Source organism: Cygnus olor, chromosome 10 (assembly GCF_009769625.2).
Source record: "Cygnus olor isolate bCygOlo1 chromosome 10, bCygOlo1.pri.v2, whole genome shotgun sequence".
In the NCBI taxonomy this organism is placed as follows: Eukaryota; Metazoa; Chordata; class Aves; order Anseriformes; family Anatidae; genus Cygnus; species Cygnus olor.
Window position 1 is genome coordinate 4,198,123 of NC_049178.1, and position 23,828 is coordinate 4,221,950.

A 23,828-nucleotide genomic window follows, 5' to 3' on the forward strand; every position below is an offset into this window, starting at 1 on the left:
CTACTTTAATTGTGGTCTGTAATGAGATGATATAAAACTGAAATCTTGATGTATAGGAATATTTCACTGTTCAACTCCTAGCATATCTCGTGTAACTGTTTGTCAGTATGGTGAAATGGCAGGGTAACTGTTGCCAAGAAGTGATGATTGCTGTTCTTACATAATAAGACTTGCAGGGGGAAGTAATATGATACAATGCCAATATCAGTCATGCATAAAGCTAACTCTTCTGCTGAGTTTACCAGTAAATGAATGTGTTGTGATGATGAGGGTTCTCAAACCTGGCTTCTGAGCTTCATTTTTCTTGTACTGAGTTAGAGCTAGATCTCTGACCCTCATACAGTATGCTGCTTAGCACTGAAAATCTGCAAAAGGCATGTCAGGCAGCTTGACTTCTGGAATGCTAACTTAGGTTCTCAGGTCAGAGCCATCTACTGAATCATGAGCTATACTGTCCCTCCATGCCTAGCTCATTATTCAGATGAATGTATCCAGGTGAATTGGTGGCCTCCTTGTACAGGACGCCAAATGATAAGGTTGCTGATTGAAGAATTAGGTGGATCCCTTTGGAAAAAGAGGTCAGTAGAAAGATCTCCTTTTCCAGAACTCAACTCGAGTAATTAAAATAACACAATAAAATACTCCGGCAAACAGACTCCTTGCAAAGAAATATGGTTTGGATATTGAAACAACAGACTTGCCAGCCTTTGCTCCTCAGTTCTGTTCAGGTTATTTCTCATTGACACAATATGTGCCCTTAGGCAAATCAGTTTCATTCTGAAGTAACATCTAAAAGGGTAAAATGTTTGTAGGTGTTTTGGAGTTTGAAGATACTATTCCAGAGACACAATACAGTCTACTGATTTTAAAAAGGGGAGGGACAAAAAAAGGGGGGGGGGGGAGGGGGGGAATAATCCGAAAGGATTTTTCACTCCAAACCTAATGAAGGAGAAACAAAGTATAAGTTATTTCTAAATTTAAAAGCCCTTGGCTCCAGTATTTTATATATAAAAAGCTATAGTTAGGCAGATACAAACTTCAAAAGACAACTTACAGAAAGCATTAAAAATACAGAAGACTGTCAAATGCACAGAAAGAAAATCAGTTTCTAGTTAAGAAAATCTTACCTCGATTGTGTGGGAAATCATAGTAGGTGGAAAACACCTGCTTGTTTTGTTTATAGCAGTCTTCCTAATAATCTATCACTGGATTCATTGTAGTTTATAAAGTGCTCTTAGAACCTAGGATTGGAAATACCTACAAATACACACCGGAGTACCTACTTTCTGAGTTTGCCTAACTTAGTCATCTTGTAGTGACTAAAGATAGATTTGAATAAACGGGCATGTGAGAAGTACTTGTCTTATAAAAATAACTTTATTTTTCTCTTGGTCACCCTTTTATTTTCCCAGCTGAAAGGTCCTAATCTACTTAATCCCTTACCTTATGGAAGCTGTTTTTTTATCTCTGATAATCCTCTTTGCCCTTTTCTGTTCTTCTCCTAACTTTATTAGACATACATTCTGGCACAGGAACAGATCTGCATGCTATAGTCAAAATGTGGGTACACTCTTGATTTATACAATGCAATAAGTACTTTTTCTTGTTTGTTCTTAGCTTTTTAGCTCTCATCCTAAATTCCTAACATTTTCTTGTCGTAACCATTGCTGAGCACTGAGCTGGTACTTCTGGGGAGCTATTCACAGTAAATCCCACATCTCATTATCTGGTTGACAAGAACAGAAACAGAAAACCCTTGCTGTTAACAAACATATGATGTAGGTTTTCCTTTCCTAGACTGTTGCTTTGCATTCACTTGCAAAAGATTTTATCTAATATTTCATAACCTAATACTGTTTTTTGAATGTCTTCATTTGTCTTAACTGTCTTAAAAAATTGTGTTTATCAGCAAGCTTTCTTACCTTCCTATTCATTCCAGTTGTTCTTTTCTATAACCTTTGAAAAAGTTGTGTTTTTTGTTCAAACATGACAATATCTATACTGTAAGAGGTAAAATAAATTACAGCAAATGGAATATATGCAAAATATACAAATCTAATTCAGCAGCTTCAGCTGTGACTGCACATAACATTACTACTTATATCAGTGTGATAAACAGAAGAGTAAGAAGGTATAGCCTTTGAGATATACCTTGCATATACAAAAAGATATTATTTCTGGGATCACAGAGTTTCTAACTACTTAACTACTTAGGCTGTCGTTTCACAAACCAAATAATTGGATGTGTAGGCTGTTGCTAAGTGGGAAGATTCCAGTCTCTGCACACATCATCCACTAGTTGGGCGCCTCTGCTCCTTCCCTGCATTGATCAAGAAGTGCTGGGACTGTTGGATTAGTCATGAAAACAAAAAATCTGACTCACCATTTAGTCTCATGATTGCTAGATCCAGTGTGAAAGAGGGGGTGGAAACGTGCAGAAGGGGCTGAAAGGGGAAAAAAAAAGTTTAATTATAGACGGCTGCCAAAAGGACGGTCACTATGTAAAATGTATTGTGAAATTGCACTTAGGTCATAAAGCATAGCAGTGTTTCTGCTGCTGCTTTAGAGGACAAACCGGAAGTGCAGAGAGACTAACAAAATTCAGAATCCCCCCCCAGTGTGGAATGTAGCCCAAATGTTCTGATTCAATGTGAAGTTTTAACCCCAATGAAAAAGATGAACTGCTGTCCACTTTGTCAGACCTGTGATTTGCTTTGGGCACATCATTTGTGATTGTTATACAGGTTAGAATTCAGACTGCTTTTACTGAAAGTGAAAGCTTGTGTCAAGAAATTAGGCCAATAAATGAAGTTCTCTAATGAAATAAAAGGCTGATTCAGTTAAATCTGTCGGAGAGAGTCTAATTCTAGTGAGAATAATTTGCAAAACTTTATTTATTTAGACTGCTTCTATGAATTGAAAAGCCCACTGCAGCCTTCTATAAATAAAAATAGATAAATGCAGTTGGCATTCTTGCTGGGAAAGCATACTGGGTGGCATACATCTAATGCCATGCAAGTGATGCAACAACTTTGGAACCGATGGCGGCAGTGAAGGCGGGGGAAGGCAGAAGAGAATGAAGGCAGATAGCGATTAAGGCTCCCTGATAACAGTGGTCTTTTTCCTAGTTGTTTACTCTCGTATTATCAGTGGGAAATCAGAATAACAAGTTGAGTTTGAAGTTAAAAAATAAAGCAGTTTAGACTGTTTGAAGATAGCTGCTTTCAGTTACATTAGCATATGTATAGCGTACCAACAGCTGCTCCAGTATGACATACTGGCATTCATAAGGATATTCACTTATTCTAAAATCTTAAAGAAGATCAAGGCTGTTATGCCTTGTAGTAAACAGTGGTGTGCAAGACCAGTACTTACGTGGCTTATTGCCTTGGATGTTTTCCACTGCATTAAGTTATAATGAAAGGATAATTCTATATTCTGTCTCTCTGTGATAAAAGGCTTCTTGAAACTACTATTCCTTGAACTAGGAATGCAGTATTCTATGTGAAAAATATCTATTTTCATAAAAAAATGAGAGCTATTTTTAATAACCTACATAAATATTTATAATATTCCTTAACTTTGGCTACCTAAGACTTTATTTCCTTGTCAAGTCTTTTTTGTAAAACAGTATTTTCAGTATGGTTTTGGTATTGCAAAAGACCGCTTAGATTTCTAGCCCAGCAGAACAATTTAATTTACTCAGGATAATCAAATTCTACAGCAATAGCTACTTCCAAGTAGCACTCTTACCGAGAAGTTGAACTGCAAAGTTAAGGTAATTAAAACATATTTGCTTTTTGTCAAGTTCAAAGTAGGGCTTTCTTGGCAAGCATCATCACCCTAAATGTTTCATATAAGTTGTTCTGTAGCAGTTTCACATTCCTCAAGGAAAGCTATTCTACAGAACAGGAATCTCAGCTATCCTTATTTCTTGACTATTTTATTATTTACTGTTCCATATCACTACTCAGCAGTGGCATATTTTGTTGTAAATTCTTTCCATTACTCATAAAGCCACACAAACATCTTGGCGCTTTCCTCAGAGAATTCTTAACTTCCTACAAAAACAAGCAACAGAAAGCTACCAGGAAAAATAACCAGAAGTTTTTTAATCACTTGAGTCTATTTCCTATGCCTAAAAGAAAGTAGGATTTTCCACATTTAAGTTTAAAACCTCAAGTGAATTATATGGCCTATATTAAACTCAACAAAGCTACGATGTATTATTTAATATTATAATCTGCTCTCATATTTAACACAATATATATTTCTTAGCCATACTCAAACATTTCCTGTGATTGCTACAGAAATTGAATTTTTTATTTATAGGCCTGTTTTCTCTTTTGTTCATTTAGATGTGAGATTTCTCTGCTTCTCTAATGTATGAAGTAGCTGCCATCTCACACCTTTTGATAAGTGGAAGCTTCTTAAATCCTATGATCTAAATATAAAATAGTGGCTAACACACGTGTACAACACCTGTAACTTAGCTTACTGTGATAACACTACTCTGCCATACTCCAGCTCTTAGAGGAACTGGGATACATTGTAATACCAGCTTTTGCCACTTTGAATGTTATATTTTTGGTAGTGCATGATGCTAAAGCTTTTATGTTGATAATGTTTAAATACTCTAGACTGGTCTAAGGTGTGTTCAAATGAAAACATAATTGCACTAAGGCTTGGCAAGTGTCATTACATATTAGTATATCTGAAGTATTAGCCTACCTTGGAGAGAATCCAGAAGCCTATCAGAAGGACAGGTACCTCTGGAAGAGGTTATTTTTCTTTTAGTTTACTAAATGGAAACTTACTAAATTTACTAAATCTTAAATCTTATCAAATATTTCAAATATTCAGAAAGCTTGCTTATAAAAAATATGCACTGAATATTTTGAACAAAACTGTCTATAATCACTAACACATTGTTCAATTAACTTAATTGTGATTGACTTTGTTATCAAATACTAAAGTTTACAAAATACTAAAGTTTAGCAAAAAAAAAAAAATTTGCTTGTATTCTTGCAGCTAAAAGCATGATCCTACTTAAACTCAATAAACCAAAATCCATTACTGGGGGAAATAACTTTGCTTTGTACTGAATATTTCCCACAAATATTTCGTTAAATAGCTGATTGCAAAGTCTGATCCTGAAAACTATAAGAAGTCAGAGCTCTTACCCAGAGCGTGCTGGGTCAAGCAAGCACAAGAGACTTTGGTGTAAAGCATCTGAAGGCTGCGTGCATCAATGCAAGTTATCTTTGGTCACAGTGTTTCTTATTAACCTCACAGTTTTCACAAGGGCAGGGGAGAAATCCACCTTAGTTTATTTTCAGAAGATAGTCTTAAAAGTTGCGTATCTGTCAGGAGTGTCCCGGGGAGATGTCTCAGCCATTGATTCTTCTCAGATAGCAAGACTGCTTTGGAGTTTCACACTACTTGCCTCGGGAAAGATTTAACTTTACTTCAATTGCTCTGTCGGAACCACCATAAAGTACCAAAGAGACTATAGCGCTGTAAGTAATATTCCAGTTAGGATTACAGTAATAGCATGGTGTATATAGACGAATTAAAGTAGTGGTATGTTGAAATCATCAAATCCCAAGTTGGAATTATATGTAAATACGTGTTATATACTGGCAACAAGAATCTGCTGTTCCTGTTCTTCCCTTCAACTTTATATATAGAGGGGGGAAAAATATTGTTTTGTTTCCTGTGTGAAAGCTGGTGTCTGCATACAGAATCAGAATACCCAAACTCACAGATGTTAGCAACACTTGCTCCATGAGAAATAGAGCTTTAGTCACCCCCAAAAGACTGTCTTTTTTCTTATTCAGCTGTACTATCGAACAGAACTGATGTCTCAGCAATAATGTTTTAGCAATTACTTAAGCTCTTAAGCCACTGTTCCATTCATGTAAGCTTTCTTTTGCATTTCACCTATTTTGTTGCTAATATAAAGCTTCTGTCTCCACCAGGAATATGCTTGAAATTAAGGAATGTCTGAATAAATTAATCTGAATACATCTGACATCTGAGTAGGAGATATCCATCTTGAAAGTATTAAAAATACTCAGGTACAAGCAGACATGTTGATACTCATTTCTCAGCAATTGCTGAAAGATTTAACAAACCTACTAACATGGCATACTACAGTTTTGGAGTGAGGCATAGCAATAGACTTGTATGTTTGCATTCCTTTGACCTGATGTCTTTGTTAATTACTGTTCAAGTAATTTAGTTGTTTTGCTCATAGCATTGTTTTGTTTTTTTAGTATCTTGCAAAAAGAAACAAAAAAATCTTCTTACAAAAACAAGACCAAAATGAACATCGGCTTGTGTTAGCAGGTTTAAAAGTAATTTAACTCCTCCATTGGAGGAAAAGCATATCCTGATGAATATAGTCCGTCTGATTACCACTGACCAGTCTGAGAAATGAATTTATAAAGACAGCAACAAAAAATTAACAAATGACATCAAACATATGATGAAAACATCCCCTCCATTTATAATCTAGACTCTAAATTAACCATATATACTTTTTGGACTAGCATATCTACACTGTACCATCCTACAGAGCTTCACATGGTGAAGACTACTGATGCATTCTGCTGCTACAGGAATAATGACGTCTGTGCCTGTCATAGAGATCTGGCCCCTGCTGAAATTTTCACCAATGCATCTTAGTCTACAGCTGAAATATTATGTAACAGCATGCGTTATACAGCCATGTTACACACTTGTACAGCTACAAAACTCAATCAGCTTAACAGTGAAGGGTTTTTACAGCTTCAGAAATGGCATACTAATGAAAATATGTGCTTACACCAGAATTTTAATTGTCATGCTCTTCTTGTCATGCACAATTTGCTGTATACGACAGTGATATACAAAGTATCAAAGGCTAGCTAAAACAGGTATACTTGCCAAGGCAATGTATGCCTTTGATCGCCTATCTTTGTTTATCTGAATGCTTAAGATGAACTTGAAACATTATGGATAAATAGGCTGATGCTGAAAGCCAAATACTTTTTTTTAACTTTGCATCATGTTTTATAACAGAATTCAGTAAATGGGTGTTCTGTTTCTGTTAGTACGTGAGTGTACACACATGGACTAAAATGGACTTTTGTCTTCCTGCTAGACAGAATTACGTTAAACCCTTGAATGATGTCAGGTATTCATAACCTTATACCTATATTATAATTAGTCTGGCTTTATCTGGGAATAGCAGTGCTGGAGAGCCGCTTGGAAGCTGTTAGATATGCTGTGGCTAGACTGCTTTTGATTCCCTTGTCTCTTAGGATCTGCCTTTGATAAACACTGTGTGATGTCAAAAAGAGCATAAGCCAGCCTTTCTGTATACAATACAACCATATGACTACAAGAATAGGTTTTTCTTCAAAAAAAAGTTTGTTTTCTGAAGAATCACAACATATAGGACCTATGAGAAGGTAACTAAAAACTGTAAGTTTTGCTTTTTGTTGCCTATCATCCCTCTGTATGTTCTGAACATGTGTATGTGTCCTCAATAGTCAGATGTGTATGTACCTACATCTTTTTTTATCCAGCTGCTCCTCATTCAATACCTGTGATTCTTCAAGCGAAGCTGAAATTGTTACTGTCATCCTAATGTGCATCATTACAATGAACAATTTCTAGAGAAATTAAGTATTGAATGAGGTTCAGTTACTGCACACCAGAAACTGTTCATGCACAGGAAAAATAATGCTTGAGGTCATGCCAAATCAGACGACCAGACTATTTATGTAGCTCTGTATCAGGTAAAAATAATAATAATAATAGAAGCCTTCTGAAGCAGAGCAATTATATGCTCAGGCTTGGTTCTAAGAAGCTTGTCAGGAAGGAGCTATTTATGCTTGTTATTTTTAAACTGTGGTACCTAGCTCTGAGTACATTTTATTGTGGTTAGACTTCTTCAGAAAGTCAAAATAAACCCAGTAAACCAGCTTGGTTAGGTTTCAGAAATAGAATACATGTATAAATCAAACTGCTGTATTTATTATCTATGAAGTAACGATTCTTCAAACAGCAACAAATGAAAGCCTTTTTTTCTATTAGAGCTCACATTACTTACTCAAACTGAATATTTATTCACTGTGCAGAATATCCATCGCTTCAGCATCTCTGCTTTAAGAAAACATTATTTGAAAACTATTTTCTTGCTTTGGTATTCTCCGTATACAGTGGTATACCAATTGACTTAGCAAGTTTGTATTAAGCTCTTCTTGGAAGCTTCCTAGGCTCCTTTTCTGACAAAAGGTACGTGGCTCAGGTTCTCAGTCCTCCTGCTGAGAATCTAACTGCTCTCTCTCAAATCTGTTTCTAACTCACGATGGCCACAGCTATGGTTACCTAACAAAATACAGCTATGTCAGACACAATTTAACAGATCGCTTTGAAACTGTGGCTTTAATGATCTGTATTTTTTTTCCTCATCGTTTGCAAACAAACGGGCAGCCAAGCTGTGTAACACGGAATGCGCCAGTGGACATGAGCTGAGTCACGCAGCAGGGACAATGGTCTGTACCCAGGACCTGTGTTCATGTTCTCAGGCTTCAAACTTCTGAGCAGTATTCCTGTGTGGCACTACTTCATTTCATGTTAGAAGAAAAGTAAATCTTGGTAATAGGCACTGCAAATGGGTACCTAAAATTCAAGACAGCAACACCTCCTGTCTGGAGAGGAGTCTGAGAGAACTGGCTGGGGTAGTGCAGCACCTCTGAATTTTCCTAGAAGCAATTGCATTGCACTGAAATTGGAGAAGATGAAATTCTCTGCTGCACTACATGTAATAAGCCCTGAGACACTGGATATCTATAATATCATCAATTACAGTGGGAGCATATGGAGGATGGCAAATTGGTAGACAGCTTGTTGAAAAGTTTAATATGCTCTATGTAAGTCTATCAGTGAAGAAAGCCTCATACCATTTTTTTTCCAGTAAAAGATTGTTGCTTACTATTTATAGAGCTGCTCTCTCAGAATAATTAATTTCTGTAATGCTTAATGAAAAACTGTTTCAGTTTCACTCTGACGTGCTTCCACACAAACTTGCATTTGAAATCTATTGCAATTGACATTTCTGTCAAATATTTTTATTCTTAAATTTATATAAGGACCACCCAAGAATCATAGGCATAGGTGTGCCTAATAGGTGGGCCATAGCATTAGAGATGGAATTGATTCTGGAAGAAGGAATATACAAATTTTTAGAGGATTATAGCCCTTGACATGACAAAGAACTCTTTTTCCCTAGATAAATATGCTTCCTAAATGAACATGTTTATAGTAGTAGGAAAGAAAAAAAAAAAAAGGAATAACCAAGAAAAAAACGTATAAAGACAGAATGAAGTGGTCAGTAAACCTAGGAAAATGTGTTTGCAGTACTGTGGAGTTAAATATGGCACAATATATTTATCTCTGGCAGAGTGTCTCAAGGGGTATGTGTATGTAAAACATACTGAGCTTTCACGTAAAGCTTCTTTTGTTAACTGTCTTAAAGCACTTAAATTGGCTTGACCCTGAAAGTGAATTTAAACTAAAGTGAATTTATAAATAGATACTGAAGTGAACTGTAAAGTAGTAACAGCATATACTCGGTTTGTATTGCACAGTCTATTCTACATCATAAAGTAAATGATGACTTCGTACTCAAAAGATTTACTAAAGGAAATCTTTGGGGGTTAGAATCTGCAGATACAGAAGCCTATGTAACCCCATCTCGTAGCCTGACTAACTTTCACTGAATTCTTTGAGTGCATGAATTGCTCAGATGGATCTATTTCCAGAATCCAGGCTTTCCAGGGAAGTAACAAAGTCACTACCCACTTAATCTATGATGATAAATACTGAAGCTTTTGGGGGGAGGCATCTCTTGTGCTGTCCATATGGGGAGTTAGATGTTATTTTCATAGGAAAAGAAAAACTCCCAATGCTTAGCTTCGGTATTTGGCTGAAAAGATGCTGGTAAGAGTGGAGAAAAGGTATGCAATGTTAACAGCCCAAGAGCATCCACTTTTAGTTGGGTATGGATAAAACCAAAAGTTAGAGTTTGTTCAGGATAAAACAACAAAAAATAATTAATGAGAACAGACTGTGCTACAGTTTTCATTCCAACAAAACAAGTATGCTGCTTTGCTAGCTTCATATATAAGATGTCCTATTGTTGTAAACATGTATAAAACTTAAATTCTACAATTCAGGGAAGAAAAAAACAACACACCACCCAACTCTAACTTACATTGTTTAACTATCTGAAACTTGGCTTGTTTTCCTCCCTGTCTGTAGTCACTTGTTCCATAACTACTACTATTCCTTCCACTCTTTGTGAAAGTTTAAAATCGTATGAATGGTCTTCTGTCAAAACCACCCTTTTTAACGTGAGCATCTGTTCTTTCCTCCTTTCTTTTTAAACTTCTCATGCTGTGGTTTTATTCATATTTTACTGTATTTTAAGTTTTTGCCAAAATCTGTACTGCTGTCTACAATACTATATGGACATGCTTAGTCTTAAGACACGTGAATATTCACTGTATGCACTGCTTCGAATGTATGCATTTCTCTTGGGCCAACACTTTGATATATGGTTATGAATCCTGTTACAGTTTACATGACTGTACATCAGCTGACATTTTCAGTTTAAATGTGACACGAGAAAAGATGCTCACGAGAATTTGTAAAGTATGATTCACATTCATAAATTTTATCCTTTGTAGATGTGAACTTGGTCTGGGTTTTTGTTTGGCTGATTTTTTTTTTTTGAGGAAGGTCTGAGTCCATGGCAATAGGGAGGAGCAAGAAGAGGTGTTTTTCAACACAAATGATTTGTTTAGCCTTGTAGAAAAGTGCTACAAAAGATTAGTTAAATCTTTTCTGTGTCTTAGCAATATCCTCAAAATAAAAGGCAATATTACACTGGAATAAGTGGATAATTTCCAGAATATATAGAAATAAGGTATTGAATTATGGTATTCTAGGGACAGGGAGATTTGTTTCAGCCGTCTAGGGCTGCTTGTTGCCATCACCATTTCACTCTCCTATTACTTAGCAACCACACTTCTTCCTGGAGGGCACCAGTAGCTGAAGTCTTTTTTTTTTTTTTTTTCCTTTGTTATTTGGTGTTCAGGAGAAGCAAGCCCTACAGTGCTGCTTTTTCCCTTCCCCTTGCTATGTCTCTACGAGGTTAGTGTGATTTTAACTGAGCTCCATCCTTGGTTTATATCTGAATATGGCTTCCTCTGCAGAGGAAACAAGGCCGGGACAATTTTCCTGGAGGCTCTTTTTAATGCTTACTTGATTAACAATTAATGTAACTTCTATAACTATAAACGCAACTGTGTGTGATCATCTGAAAAAGTTATAGGGGAATCGTGTTACTCTGCATTGGCTATCCTTGCAACTTTTGTTTTGGGATGGCGAACTGATTGCCGTATTTCGTGTGCTTTACCCTTCCAAAGCCGGCTCTGGAACAGGCCACTTTAAGGTGCTCCCAGCGCCCCGTGGCCAGCAGTGTCCTTCAGTCCCTCTGCGCTGGGAGGCTGCGCTGAGGCGCACGCAGGGGCTTGCTGTCTGACAGCTGCTCCCCGTCTCCTCCAGGAGAAGAGGCTCCAAGTTACCTTTTTTTTTTTTTTTTTTTTTTTTCCCCCCTCCCGCAGCTACCTTTCCCAGCAGCTCCCACCACCACCCCCCTCCCGGCACGTACCGCCCCTCAGGCCCTCCTGCCCGCTCCTTGCACACCCGGGGCCGGCCGGCCGCGGGGTAAGACCGGCGGGGAGGGCACGGGCGGCCCCGAGGCCCGGTTTTGCGCCGAGGCGGCCGTTTTGTGACAGGGGGGCGGCTGCCAGCAGCCCGCGGAGGGCGGAGCGGGGTGACAGAGGCGAGGCGGCGGGGGCGCCCCCACGGCGGCGGGGCGGGGCCGGGCCGCGGCGCCTCAGCCGCTGCTGCCGCTCCCAAATGGCGGCGGGGGGCGGGGACGCGGGGAGGAGCCGCAGCGATCGCTCGGCGCTCGGGCCGCGGGGAGGGCGGTGGGAGGCAGGCGGGAGGGAAGGAGCCGAGCGCCGGCGGGTCGATGGGCGGCGGATAAATGTCTGGCTGAGTGGGAGGCCGCCATTTTAGATGAGGAACGGGACGGACGGCGCCGAGTGACGGGGAGGTGGGCCTGCGGGCGGCGGCCGGCAGGGAGTGACACGGGTAGGAGCGGCGGCGGGCTGCGGGGCGGAGGGGACGGAGGGGCTGCGGGGCGGAGGGGCGGCTCCCTTCTCCCTTTTCTCCCTTTTCTCCCCGGCTTCTGGAGCGGCGTCGGCCGAGCCCCGGGCGCGCCGCCTCGGCTTCGAGGGCAGCTCCCGGACGGCCGCTCGCCCCCTGACAGGGACCGGGGGGAGGATAAGGACGGCTCGGCTGCCGCCGGGGGCGGGCAGGGTGCCGAAGAGCCCCGGGCCGTGGGGGTCCGCGGCGGCCGCCGCCCCTCAGCCCCCCGGAGCCCCCCGACCCGTCCCGGGCGGGCCCCGGGGCCGAGGCGGCCCCGAGCTGCGGGGGGCCCCCGGCGGCTGCCCCGCGGCCGCCCCGCTTCACGCCGCCCGCCGGGGCCTCCTCAGCGCGGCCGGAGCTTTGTCTGCGCCCGGCCTCCTGCGGGGCGCCCGGCCTCGCTGCTGCCCGGGCCCGCCGCTTGCGGGCTGGCAAAGGGAAAACGGCTTTAAGTTGGGTTGGCGTAACCGGGTGCGTTCTCTTCAGGCGTTTTTCTGTTTGAGCTGTTGGCTTGATTTTTATTTTCGACTTAGATTCGGTTAAAAAAACAGGGTAAGGTTGCTTAGTTTCCTGGTTTCCTCCAAGTTATCCCGGCTTCACCGTGCAGACGTGGTGCAGCTCCAGGGCTGCGCTGTTCCCGGACTCTTTTTATCTACGGTCCAAATGTACACAGAAATAACCGGCCCCTACCGACAGCACCGCTTCTCTTCGCCATTGTATGCCTTGCCTACGTCAGGCAAAATAATTTGAGTAGATTTTTTTTTCCTGCTTAGCCTTTAAGTGACATCTGTAAGTACAGGGGCCTTACCTTGAACAATGAGACCTCAAAAGCAGCTGCAGTGGAATTGTCCCAGCACGACAGGTATTCCAGGTGCAGCTGCATGTTGTAGGTGTGCAAAGCAAGAAGAGGCGGTAATGGAGTAAACCTAAGATCTCACAAAAAAAAAAAATCTGAAAATATTTTCGTATTAAAAAAATCCAGCACTTTTAAAGGTTTTTTTTCTTTTTTTTTTTGGCTTCTGAAAAGCCCAACTCCGAATAATGCCTAAGATTTCTTCATTGGGTAAACCAGGATAAAATTTCAATGGATAGGCTTATCCTTTAGGACGTGTCCACAGTGTAGGTGCAGAAGAAAGGATTGCATTGATGAACGTGAGAGTAAATTTCTAGCAGTTCAGTTAAATCTGTTCTGTGGGCACTTGTTAAGAATCGAAATGGCTTTAATTTAGTTTGTCTTAAAGAATATTTTCTGTAGGCAAACCCTAAGGCTACAATTAATCATAAAAATGAGTGTGGATCTGTATTTTATGCATGTAAAATGGAAGATTGATTAATATGGTGAGCAATTTAGTCTTAGATTATTAAATCAGAAGTGGACTAGCTTATTTGGGTTGGAGCAGTGCTGCTTTCAGAAATCTGGAATGTGTTTCTCATGTGGTTTGTTGCCATACTTAATATCTTCAGGACTGGACAACGTATTGTGCAACACTGCTGACTAACCTGCTTTGAAAGAAAATCTGGAAGTAGCAGACAAAATATCTGTTTTTTCCAAAGAAGATATAAAGCTATGTTTTTCAGTTTAGTGCTTTTGCTGTGTACATAGGAATTTTCATTTTTTTATTTTTTAATGGCAACAAAGTCAATTCAAATTACACAAGAAGTGTACTGCTGTCTCAGGGCCTGAACTTACTACAACTTATTAAAATAACTCATATTTTATAAACCACAAACATGAGCCACGGAAGTTGTTGGTCAGCATTTCTTGGTGTGCTAAATCAGCACTAGTTTCTTCTGGGACATATACTGCCCTCCTCCCCTCCAGTTTAGTTATTTGTCTCATTCACTGTTGGGAAACCAGGAGTTGAGGGAAGAAACAAGTTTTCCCTGTTTTCTGTCCTTGAAAACAAATTCGGATGAGATGGTGAGAGCTGTTAGCTCTAAAGCTGTTGCAGGAGATGGAAATCAAAAGCTGCTAGTTGAAATTATGATGACTAAGTAAGTCCTTAATCAGTTAGTTTCAAATGTAGGACTTGTGCTGATAAATTCACTTTTGTGTTGTATATACAGAATGTTTAAATTATTTTTATATTACTAATAAAGTCATGTGAGCACATGAGCTAATAAATCTACTAAATACATATTTGTATTTGGGTGTGTGATCATCTCTGCTGCAAAGATGCTGTCTCTCCCCTCCTTGATACCTTCGCTCATTCCCTTTGCCACAGCTTTCTAGTACCTCCAGCATCTCCTGCCTCCCCATATTCAATATTGCCGTGCTTAAGCACTCTCCAGGCTTTTTCTGCCCCTCTCCCTCTATTCATATGTTGCTTGTCTACCTTCTTGGCCTGCCTGCTAGGCAGGAGGGAGGGTTTTTTCTTGATTTGGTTTCATCACGTGGTGAGGTGCTGCTGCAGCTGGCACACCAAAGGCTTGTGCTGCAGTGCCTGGCTGATGGAGAGGCTGCGAGAGCGAAGGAAGGATTCTTTTGTGCTCTGGCTTCCTACTTCCATAGCCCGTGGGAACTTTATATTCTTGATGCCTCTCCCTAACTGGTTAGTTGAAATAAGCTAGTGTGCCCAAGAGTTACTGGAGGAGGGGATGAAGGACAGCTGGATGGCATGGTCATTTAAGACTAGTTACTGAGGACACAAGGGTAAAAGTTCCTGCGTGCAGTTTCATTTCCAAAAGTTCCATGTAAATGCAGCTTGAAACAGATGAATAATTGGAAGGGTTGATTGTTTCTTAAGAAGTAAGTTCATGGAGTATATTCCAACTTAAAAATGCAGAAATCTAAAGACTGCAGCCGTGAGAAGAGGAATAGAAGTGAGCGTTCTGTTTCTCATAAAAATACCAAATTGCATATATCAAAATTATCTTTATTTCAGGAAGTAACAAAAATACAAAAAGCAAGATTAAAACTTATGATTTAACTAAAATTTCAGGTATGGTAATTTAAGCATGATTTCAGTAAGTTTAAGATAAGTTTGTAAATGAGCAGGCGTTTTCATCACCATCGTACCAATGTGATACATGGTTGCTTACACAAAAGCCTTTGGTATTTCTGGTATGAAATCTAGTAGTTGAAAGAAATTCCTAAATTTGAAATCCGTTGTGTATTGAATAAGGTTGTGGAAGCATTTTGTCAGCTCTACAAGTTAATTAAAAGAAACGATGATACAACACTAGGAAATGGTGTAAAAATGCTACCTTGATGACAAATTAAAAAGTTTTTTTAGCAAAGAGCATGTGCTAGCTTATTTCTTTTGAGACAGCATGAACTAAATGCACCTTATTTTGTATGGCTTTCTCCACTGGTGATCCAGATATGTATTTGGTGATGTTCCTAGGCTTTCTGAAAAGCAAGTCTGTTTTGGGCAAAGTTCTGTGAATAATTCTCAGTGCTCTGTTGGCTCTTGCTGCGTACACTATTTTTCTGTAAACAACAATTTTGCTTTGAAAAGCAGCTGGCATACGCTTATTCCTTTAGTGACTTGAATATTGTGTTTGTACTATAAATGTCATCTATTTCACACAAAGTTGATTTTATTGCAGCAGTGTGTACTGACCTTTTACAGTTTAATAGAATATGGTCAGCTTGCGTACTGAAATGCTGCAAAGCGTACAGTAGATGAGGATAAACAAAAGTGTTCTTGAGTCATTTGTAAAGGAGTAAAGCATTTTCTTGGTAGATTTCAGAGCTAAGAATTGTAACTGATAATAAGCAAGAATGTTTACATAAGCGAGTATTTTTTTAAGGGACATAGTGTGATCGAATCACTTATTTTTCAGAGGTTTCTGCCCGCTTGTGGGGAGTGACAAGCTTTTTAGAGCTAAGTTTGAGAAAAAGCTCTGGATTCGTATGGAACAATGTAGTGGCAAGTGCAGGTCAGCGCGTTTGTTTGCAGTTGCAGGTGTGCCTGTGGTCTGCTTCTCCTGTGCATGCTCCACACATCTGCGTGCTGGCCCAAACGCAGCAGGGCTCTAGCACAGATCACTTTAAGCCGACTGGTTTTAGCTCAGGCAAAAGACTTTTTGAATTGCCTTGCAAGTAACCTTTGTGCATGGTGAGTGTGTGTGTCTGCCTCGTTTTCTTTGCATTTATCTGCAAACTGCCGGTAGGACCTTTATTTCCAGCTCGGTCGCGTTGCTCTGTGGGATCATCTCGCTCGCTGCGTTGTGGCTCTTTGCAGATGTTGGACTGATAGCTGCAGTGGCCTCTTACTGCTGCATTAGATGGCTCCATTTCAAACTTCAGCTTGTGCTGCATGTGTGCTGCTGGTTTGACCCTAAAATACTCATTTCTGGCTAACAGCTGACCAAAAGGTGTGAATTAATATGCCTTCCACTTGAAATACATAGTATCGGTTAAGAGCAGTTGAGACATCTTGTATATTTTTTGTTCCCAAGCCAGGGAGGTTGCTTCACTAACTTGAAGCTGGGTGTGGCGTGGGGTTAACCATGTTAATTAAAGCTAGCTCAGAGGTTTAGACTTTAAAAAATGGCTCAGAGCCCCCATTATAGCGCTTTGTTACATAACTTTTTCCACTAGAGAACAAGGTAGGGTTCTGAAAAGGAGTGTTTTAGGAACACCTAGCTGGAGAGGCAGGCCCCAGAGAGATGCAAGGTAGTGCCCCACTAGAAAGAGGTCTTTAATGGTACCTTTGTAGGGCTAACTTTTAAGTATATATTGAGAAACGTTCATATGCAACTATTTTGCCTTTTTGTCTTTCTGTAGCTGTTTAGTTCGGCTGTCATCTGCTCTAGTATATGTCTCTGTCACCTCCATCAGTAATTTGGGCTTCCTTTTGCATATTCCACCGTCTTGTTCCGTTCTCTGCCATATAATCATGTTTGCCCAAAGTCTGGTTGTGTTTTTGGGATTTTCTAGAGTGGTCTTTTTGGTCTGTTAGAGTAGCACTAAAGGCACTGCCCACTATTCCTACCTGTGGAGAAGATGGAAGTGTCCTTCCCAACCCCCTGCCCAGCCACGACTGCTTGTTGGACAGATGGGTAAATTGTCATCCTTTTTGCTTCATTCCGTATCTCCCCCTGTTCAGAATAAATTGCATGCGATACTTTACATACGAGTTTCTTGGGGAACCTGAAGGAAGCCCAGTGAGTCCGGTGACGGTGCAGGATTCCCTCTCAGGTGCGTGGAATTGGCGTGGAAGTTGTGTTTGCAGGGACAGGGGACGGCCGTCCTGCACGGGAGGGAGGACAGGGAGGCTGGGGCTTCAGGCGTGGCAGTGCTGCTGGGAGACAGAAATGCAAGTTAAGTTTTATAAGATTTTAAAAAATTCCTAATTTATTGCTACCAAAAATGCTAGTTACATGATTCCCAAGTCGTCATCATAGAAAATAAAACAGTTCTGTAAAGTTCTTGTTTAATGTGAAGATGAAAGAACCTGTAATAACTTCTGAAATAAGTTATTCCGGTTGAAAAGGTGTGTTTTGATGCGCAGTAAAACTTGATTTTTTTAAGGTTTGTTTTAGAAACTTTGTTTTTAAGTTGCACCGAAAGTTGGTCACACTTGTGCCATGGGATGTGACTCCAGCTTCAGATTGTATAAAACCTTTTTTCAGGATTTCAGAGGTTCAGAGTTTACCTGGCAACTGTTAATTGCAAGTTCTTGTCAGGTAAATAGTTTCATTATTTTACTAATCTCTGATAGAATCTGAATTTCTTTAGGTCTAATTTGTTTCAGAAACCCATTAAAATACCTGCTTGTTCTATCAGTTCTTTGTGCATTTACTTTATTTTATTGTAAAACCTGCATGGTTGTAAAATGCACGGCAAATGTCCCAACTCTTCCTGCTTTTGAACTCGCCTGAGACCTACGTGTATTTCTTCGTACAGACACACGCTGCTGGGGCCGCTGTGTGCAAATAAGGAATGGTTTTTATCATGGCAGCAATTTCAAACTTACGGAGAGTTAAATATGTTGACATTCTTTCAGTCTTTTATAGAATGAAGTAAAAAATGTAATAGCAACTTTGTGCAAGCTAAGTCATGCACTGCTGTTTTGTATCTTTTTTTTTTTCCCCTCTCCGTCTCCCCTTCAATAACTTCAGAAAGCTGTGTCCAGTCAGTACCAATATGTTTGCCTGAGCAGGCAGCAGGCTGTGTGTGGTGTTGAAGATGGGAGGAGGCTGGTTTCCTTGTACCTAGTTAGAAAGCTGAGCAGTTTCGGCCATCTGTAAGTCAAGTGGTGGCTAATGAGAGCTTGAACTTGTAGCGAAGCAGCCCGTGTGCCTCGCTGAGTGCTGCCCTAGCAGTTCTAGATGTCCGTGCTGTGATGGATGTTACCTTTATGTGGAAGCATGGAAAAGAACATCTTCAGGTGCTCTGCAGCCGTTGTTGCAAGGTGGCTGGGACTGGGGGGGGTGTTTGCAGAAATTGGCCCAAATGGGTTGACGGGAGGATGGCACATGGCAGGCGTTAGAGGACGCAGTGAGGTAGGGGGCTCCCAGGCTGTGTTGCAACCAAAAGAAACAAGAGAGCATGCAAGCCTCTAACTTCATGCTGACATTTAAGAAAAAATAAGCTGTATTTCTGAATTACATCATTCGTGTTAAATGCTTTTAGAAGCAACTGTAAAGCTTACCCAGGCACTAATAGCGTGCTGCAACAAAGCGTTCGTGTCAGTGATCCAGTGGATTGATTTCAGCTGAAAGGGGTTTCAGAGCTTACTCTTCTGTTTCTCAAACCTTTTAAGTTCTCTGGGTAACTTGTTCACTGGCAATCAAGAGGTTATAAAAAGAGAGCCAGCTGATGTTGCAATCTAAGCAGTGGCCATATAGTGGAAAGACTCTCCTTTGGCATGTTCACTAGTGCTATTTTTACCTATTCCAGTAAGATCTGCCCTTGTGATGTTAAATTACAGGACGGTACCTGGAATTATTTTGTTTTGCAGAAGCACAATATGCTCTGAAGAAAATATTCAATAAAATTATCAGGCAGATTGAGACTAAAATTGTCTCAAGCTTGAAAATATTTTTCCTTCTGTCACCACAAATAATATTACTGCTATGGCTGCAAGATATTTTTTTTTTCATTTTTGTTTGCATATTTTATGTCTGGAAGAGGCTTTTCTTTTTGTTTTTCTATTTTGGTTTCCTTTGTATATTGAGTGTTTTGTCTGTCTCAGTTTCTCATGTGGAGCCTTTAAATAAGCGGTGTAATTTGAAAGATGGGAGTTAATAGTGTAGCCGAGGAATAAGTGTAGTAGGAGGTTTTTTGTCATAACTTCCAAGAAGGCTAGCGAGTGTTAATTAATTTTAAGTTGCTGGTTCCTTCACACAACAGAAAATGAATTTAATATAGTTTCTCGGAATAGATTTTCAGTGACAAAGTGCCATATCCGCCCAACCGATTGTAGTGCGAACTGGAGGAAACAGCAAGAATGGCATCGCAGGGTGACACTGTGGTTTGCTTGAGAAGTATCACACCCAGAACGTCCCTGCTGCGAGTGTGCGACCGCCTGGGTCACAGACAGCGAAACGTCTAACTTTTGTACTTCTCCTCTTCAGTATTGTCCAGGTATCTTTTCTAACACTGTCAGCATCTAATTCCAAAGTGACCTGACAACACTGAAACACAAAGCTACTGCTTTACAGGTCTGTGTTTCAAACTCTTGTTCTGGCTTTTTGTGAAATTCGGTGTGTGTTTGTAGCAGAATTACTACTATTTCAGAAGTGATGTTTTGACACTGCGGTGCGATCTGAGATGAACGTGCTCTAGTTCAGTATTCCCTTTGCAGAACACCTGCTTCCCTTGCTCCGTCCCTTGTACTGTGGAGCGTCTCAGGTGGAAATCCTGCAGTAGGCACACTTCCTCCAGTACAGAGTAGTTTTCTTCTGCCTTGATTTTGCCATTGTCTTAGGTAAACAATTCTACTTCTCAGATTTAATGGAGCCTCCCATCTGCAATAACAGCTGGTATTTTTGTCAACTCACTGCATACACCCTCCTCCTTGCCAATTCTGTTAGCAAATATTCTCACTGAGTTTTGTTGTTGCTGCTCACCAGTCCTGCTAGAACTAAAGCACTCAGCGTGTTCGGCAGCGTGTGAAGGACCCCGTTCCCTGCCTTCTCCGCAGTCTCCCTGCTTATCCTTTTCCACGATGGAAACCATCGCAGCGTTCTGCATGGTGCGCGCCTGAAGGCTGGAGAGAGCTATGCAAGCTGGGTAGATGTACAATTCAGACTGTCAAGGTTTTAGCTTTAAAATAAGTAGCGTAAGGTGAAGATCACAAAGCATTCTTCTGGTTTCTTGCTAGTCTTTGGGAGCTTGCTGTCTTGGGTAAAATCATCGCAGCTTCCCCTCACACACACATCTGCCCTGTCCAGGAGAGAGAATACTTACAACCAAAAATGAGCTAGCAATATAAGGGCTCTTCTAGTTTTTTTTTTTTTTTTTTCCCCTGCGTACTTTCTCTTATTTCATTTAAGGATGGACTTGGGTGAGCTGGGACTTCTCAGCCTGAGGAAGAGAAGGCTTTCAGGGAATCGTATCAATGCATAGAAATACCTGATGGGAGGAGGCAATGGGCACAAGTTCAGAGACGTGAAACTCCATCTGAACACAGCAAAATCACTTTTTTTTTTTTTCTTTTTTTTTAAACTCTGCATGTGGTCAAATTCTGGAACGGGCTGCTCAGAGAGGCTGTGGAGAGTTTGTGTTGGTGGAGATGCTTGAAACCCAACTGCTAGCCCTGGGCAACCTGCTGGAGCAGACCCTGCTAACTAAACGGAGCTTCGAATCTTTTAACCAAAGCTTCTGCAGATTCCCTGGGAATTCCTCCTCTTACAGTTAATGCTTGTACACAAGATAGAAAGCCTCAGAGGTTTACCTTGTTACCTTTTTCTTTCTTGTTTTTGGATCCAAGGTTTGTTGCAACGTTTGAGTCAGCAAGGTGGTTGCTGTGTAAGGAAGGGCCTGATGCCTGAGAAGAAAGCATTCAGGATGTACTTGCTGTTTACTTTAGTTAGTTTCAGCAATAAAAGATTTTTATGATGTTTCTTGAATAAGAATGAGATTCTTTAGCTGTTATTGGCATGTTTGTCTTGGTTGTCGTGCAGTCTGGCCTTACACAGTGCATCTCATTGCCCTGAAATGTGTAAAAATAATGAAGGGCCCCGAAAACTAGTAGAATAGAGAGAAGACAAGTTAACCTTAATGTTGATGTAATTCATGAAATAATTTGTTGGTTATTAATTTGGTGTGTGTAAGTTTGTCTGGTTAAGTAGTAAATATCTTTTTTTTTTTCTTACTTTCCACAGATGATGTACTTCATCATTTTGTCATAGGACTTCGTTCACTTAAAGGAGAACTAAAGGTATAAATCACTTTCTGTCTTTCCCTTCCTCCTTGGTCTGCCTCATCCTTTCTTCCAAGTCCCCTGGGTCACTGCTAGGGGGAAGGGAATCTTATCACAACCGAGTTCTGTGCTTGTATTCCCTGACTACTGCTGAAATTTGCTTTTTTGTGTTTTGAAAAATTCCACAAAATCGGTATGATGTCTACAGCAGTTTCAGCATTTGCTTTATCAGAAGTGCATGTTTAACTTAAGCTCTTGCTTTAGTCAGTCTCCATGGATGTTTACTTTGTAGAGGAAAACCCCTCCTCGGTTTAGAACTTTATTGATACTTTTCTCTAAATAGCGTTTGCCTTTCCACACAACTATTGTTGTGATCTGTTGTGAATAATTTAGACCTGATATAAATCAAGTCTGTGGCATTATCTTTCAAGTGGTAGGTTTTTTGTTTTTGTTTGGGTTGTTTTGTTTTGTTTTTCTGAGATTGTACCTCTGAAACACTCAGCTAAATAAATAAATAAAACCCCACCCAAGTAAGAACTGTAATTTCTTAAAAGTATTTAGTAAGATAATGTAAGATAGAGTTAAACTGGAATGTAATTTTTCTTTTCAGGCACTAAAGACAGTACATGTTTGACATATATTAAGTAATTTTGCTTGTATTCAGTTGGTAAATTCTGCTTAGATTCAATTTTTATTTGCTGTTTTATGCAAGTTTTGTATACCTATGCATTGGAAACAATAAAAGAACGTTGGTAAAACTGTCCAGGCACTTTGTAACTAAAATACTTGAGTATTACCGCGTTAGGTTTGGTTCATATTGCAGATGCATATGTTGAAGCATTCCCAGGTGCACGTACTGGCTATAAAATACAAAGGGAATCTTTTATTCCCATGTTGTAAGCTCCCAGAAAAGTATCTTCAAGGTTCTTTCCAATCCTTTCTTGGTGCTATTGCCCCCTACTCCCCCCTCGCCCCCCAGGTGTGGATTTGTACGTTGTCCATACCCAGGCCCGTAAAATTGCAGCCCTGACCTCCCTGGGGCTCTGCTGGTTCTGGCTCAGAGCTCACATTTAATAAACTAAACTTACCAGTTGAAAACTGGCCAGGGTGAGTGCAGAGAACAGCTAACTCTTGGCTCAGATGGATCACTGCATCCTGCTCTGACTGTACAGATCATCTAGCATTATCTGGTATTTTGTAACATTTTTAATAGCAGTTGTGTTATGTTTGAACCGTATACAACAATTCAAACATGCATAGCCTTCATAACCAGCACCTCCCAGTAGTTATTTAATTAACCTAATCTTGGGCTGCCTTCCTTTTCAGCAAAACTAGGGTTCATTTAAAGAGCCATGGTGGTGTCCTCAGTGGTGCTTCGTTTCCTACATGCAGCTGAGGAGGAGAGAGCCAGGGCCTCTTTGTGCTGAGGCTCTCAGCCGCTTTTGTTTAATTCTGGAGAACTTGTGTGGGAAGGGCATTTGGTGGATTGCTGACATTTGAGTAACTTTTTCATCCTTGCTGTAAAGTGGATGAGTTCCAGGGAACTCTAAACACAGTTTGGGGCTTTCATCCATACTTGAAACAATTCAAGCACGAGCAAGTTCAAAATGCAAATAAGCACATGTCTGAGAATGGACAAGCATTTTTTTCCACAAGTTTTGCTATCAACTGTACATACAAAGTCTGTCTTGCCTGTGTAATGTAAATACGCGTGTAAACTCAGAGCCCCGCTCTGCACCTCTTTGAAGGGCTGCCTCTTTCCTGGGTCTTTCCTGGAGGACTGTGTAACTTCATGGAGAAGTTAACGTGGTGAAAAACAAGAAGTCTGAGGGTGGCAAGAATGCCATGTGATGTGATTCTGATACAGTCAGGTATAAGAAGCACTGTTATGTATGCTTTTTATTTCTAGCAGTGCATTTGAATTGACTAAATTAAAAAGTGAGAGTCTTAAATATCACTTCAGCTGCAATAGTCCAAGATTTAAGAGAACACCTTAAAAGCAGGGAGTGAACACCTCTTGATATTTATCAATTTTGATTATAAGATAAATATTCTAGGGCATTATACTTCAGGTAACAGTTACTAAATCAGCTTAGGATCCCATGTAATGCTAGAGAGTAAGCATTAAAAAAAATGGAGGTTTTACATCATGCTGAGTTCTGATGCTTTGTTAGCAAACCTTGTACATAAGTGCAAGAAAATGTGTCCTTTCCCAGCTTCCCTTGTCCTTTCATGACT

General features: G+C 40.4%; 1 protein-coding gene across 4 annotated transcripts in view; it reads right to left on the reverse strand.

Annotated features, from left to right (window-relative positions):
* The window catches only part of LOC121075510 (CCHC-type zinc finger nucleic acid binding protein), a 93,136-nt gene that overhangs the window by 62,000 nt on the left and 7,308 nt on the right, over positions 1-23,828 (reverse strand). For 3 of the 4 annotated variants that reach the window (XR_005822996.1, XR_005822995.1, XM_040568888.1), the window contains exons 2-5: positions 21,553-21,608; positions 11,729-12,178; positions 4,732-4,772; positions 2,384-2,444 (exon numbers count right to left, since the gene is read on the reverse strand). Coding sequence is in view for 1 of the 4 variants with exons in the window: in XM_040568888.1 (XP_040424822.1) it covers positions 2,384-2,444; positions 4,732-4,772; positions 11,729-12,178; positions 21,553-21,569 (569 nt within the window). In the remaining 3 variants the exon portion in view is untranslated. Of the gene's footprint in view, positions 1-2,383; positions 2,445-4,731; positions 4,773-11,728; positions 12,179-21,552; positions 21,609-23,828 lie in introns of those variants that run through there. The other variant, XM_040568894.1, reaches the window with a different exon arrangement.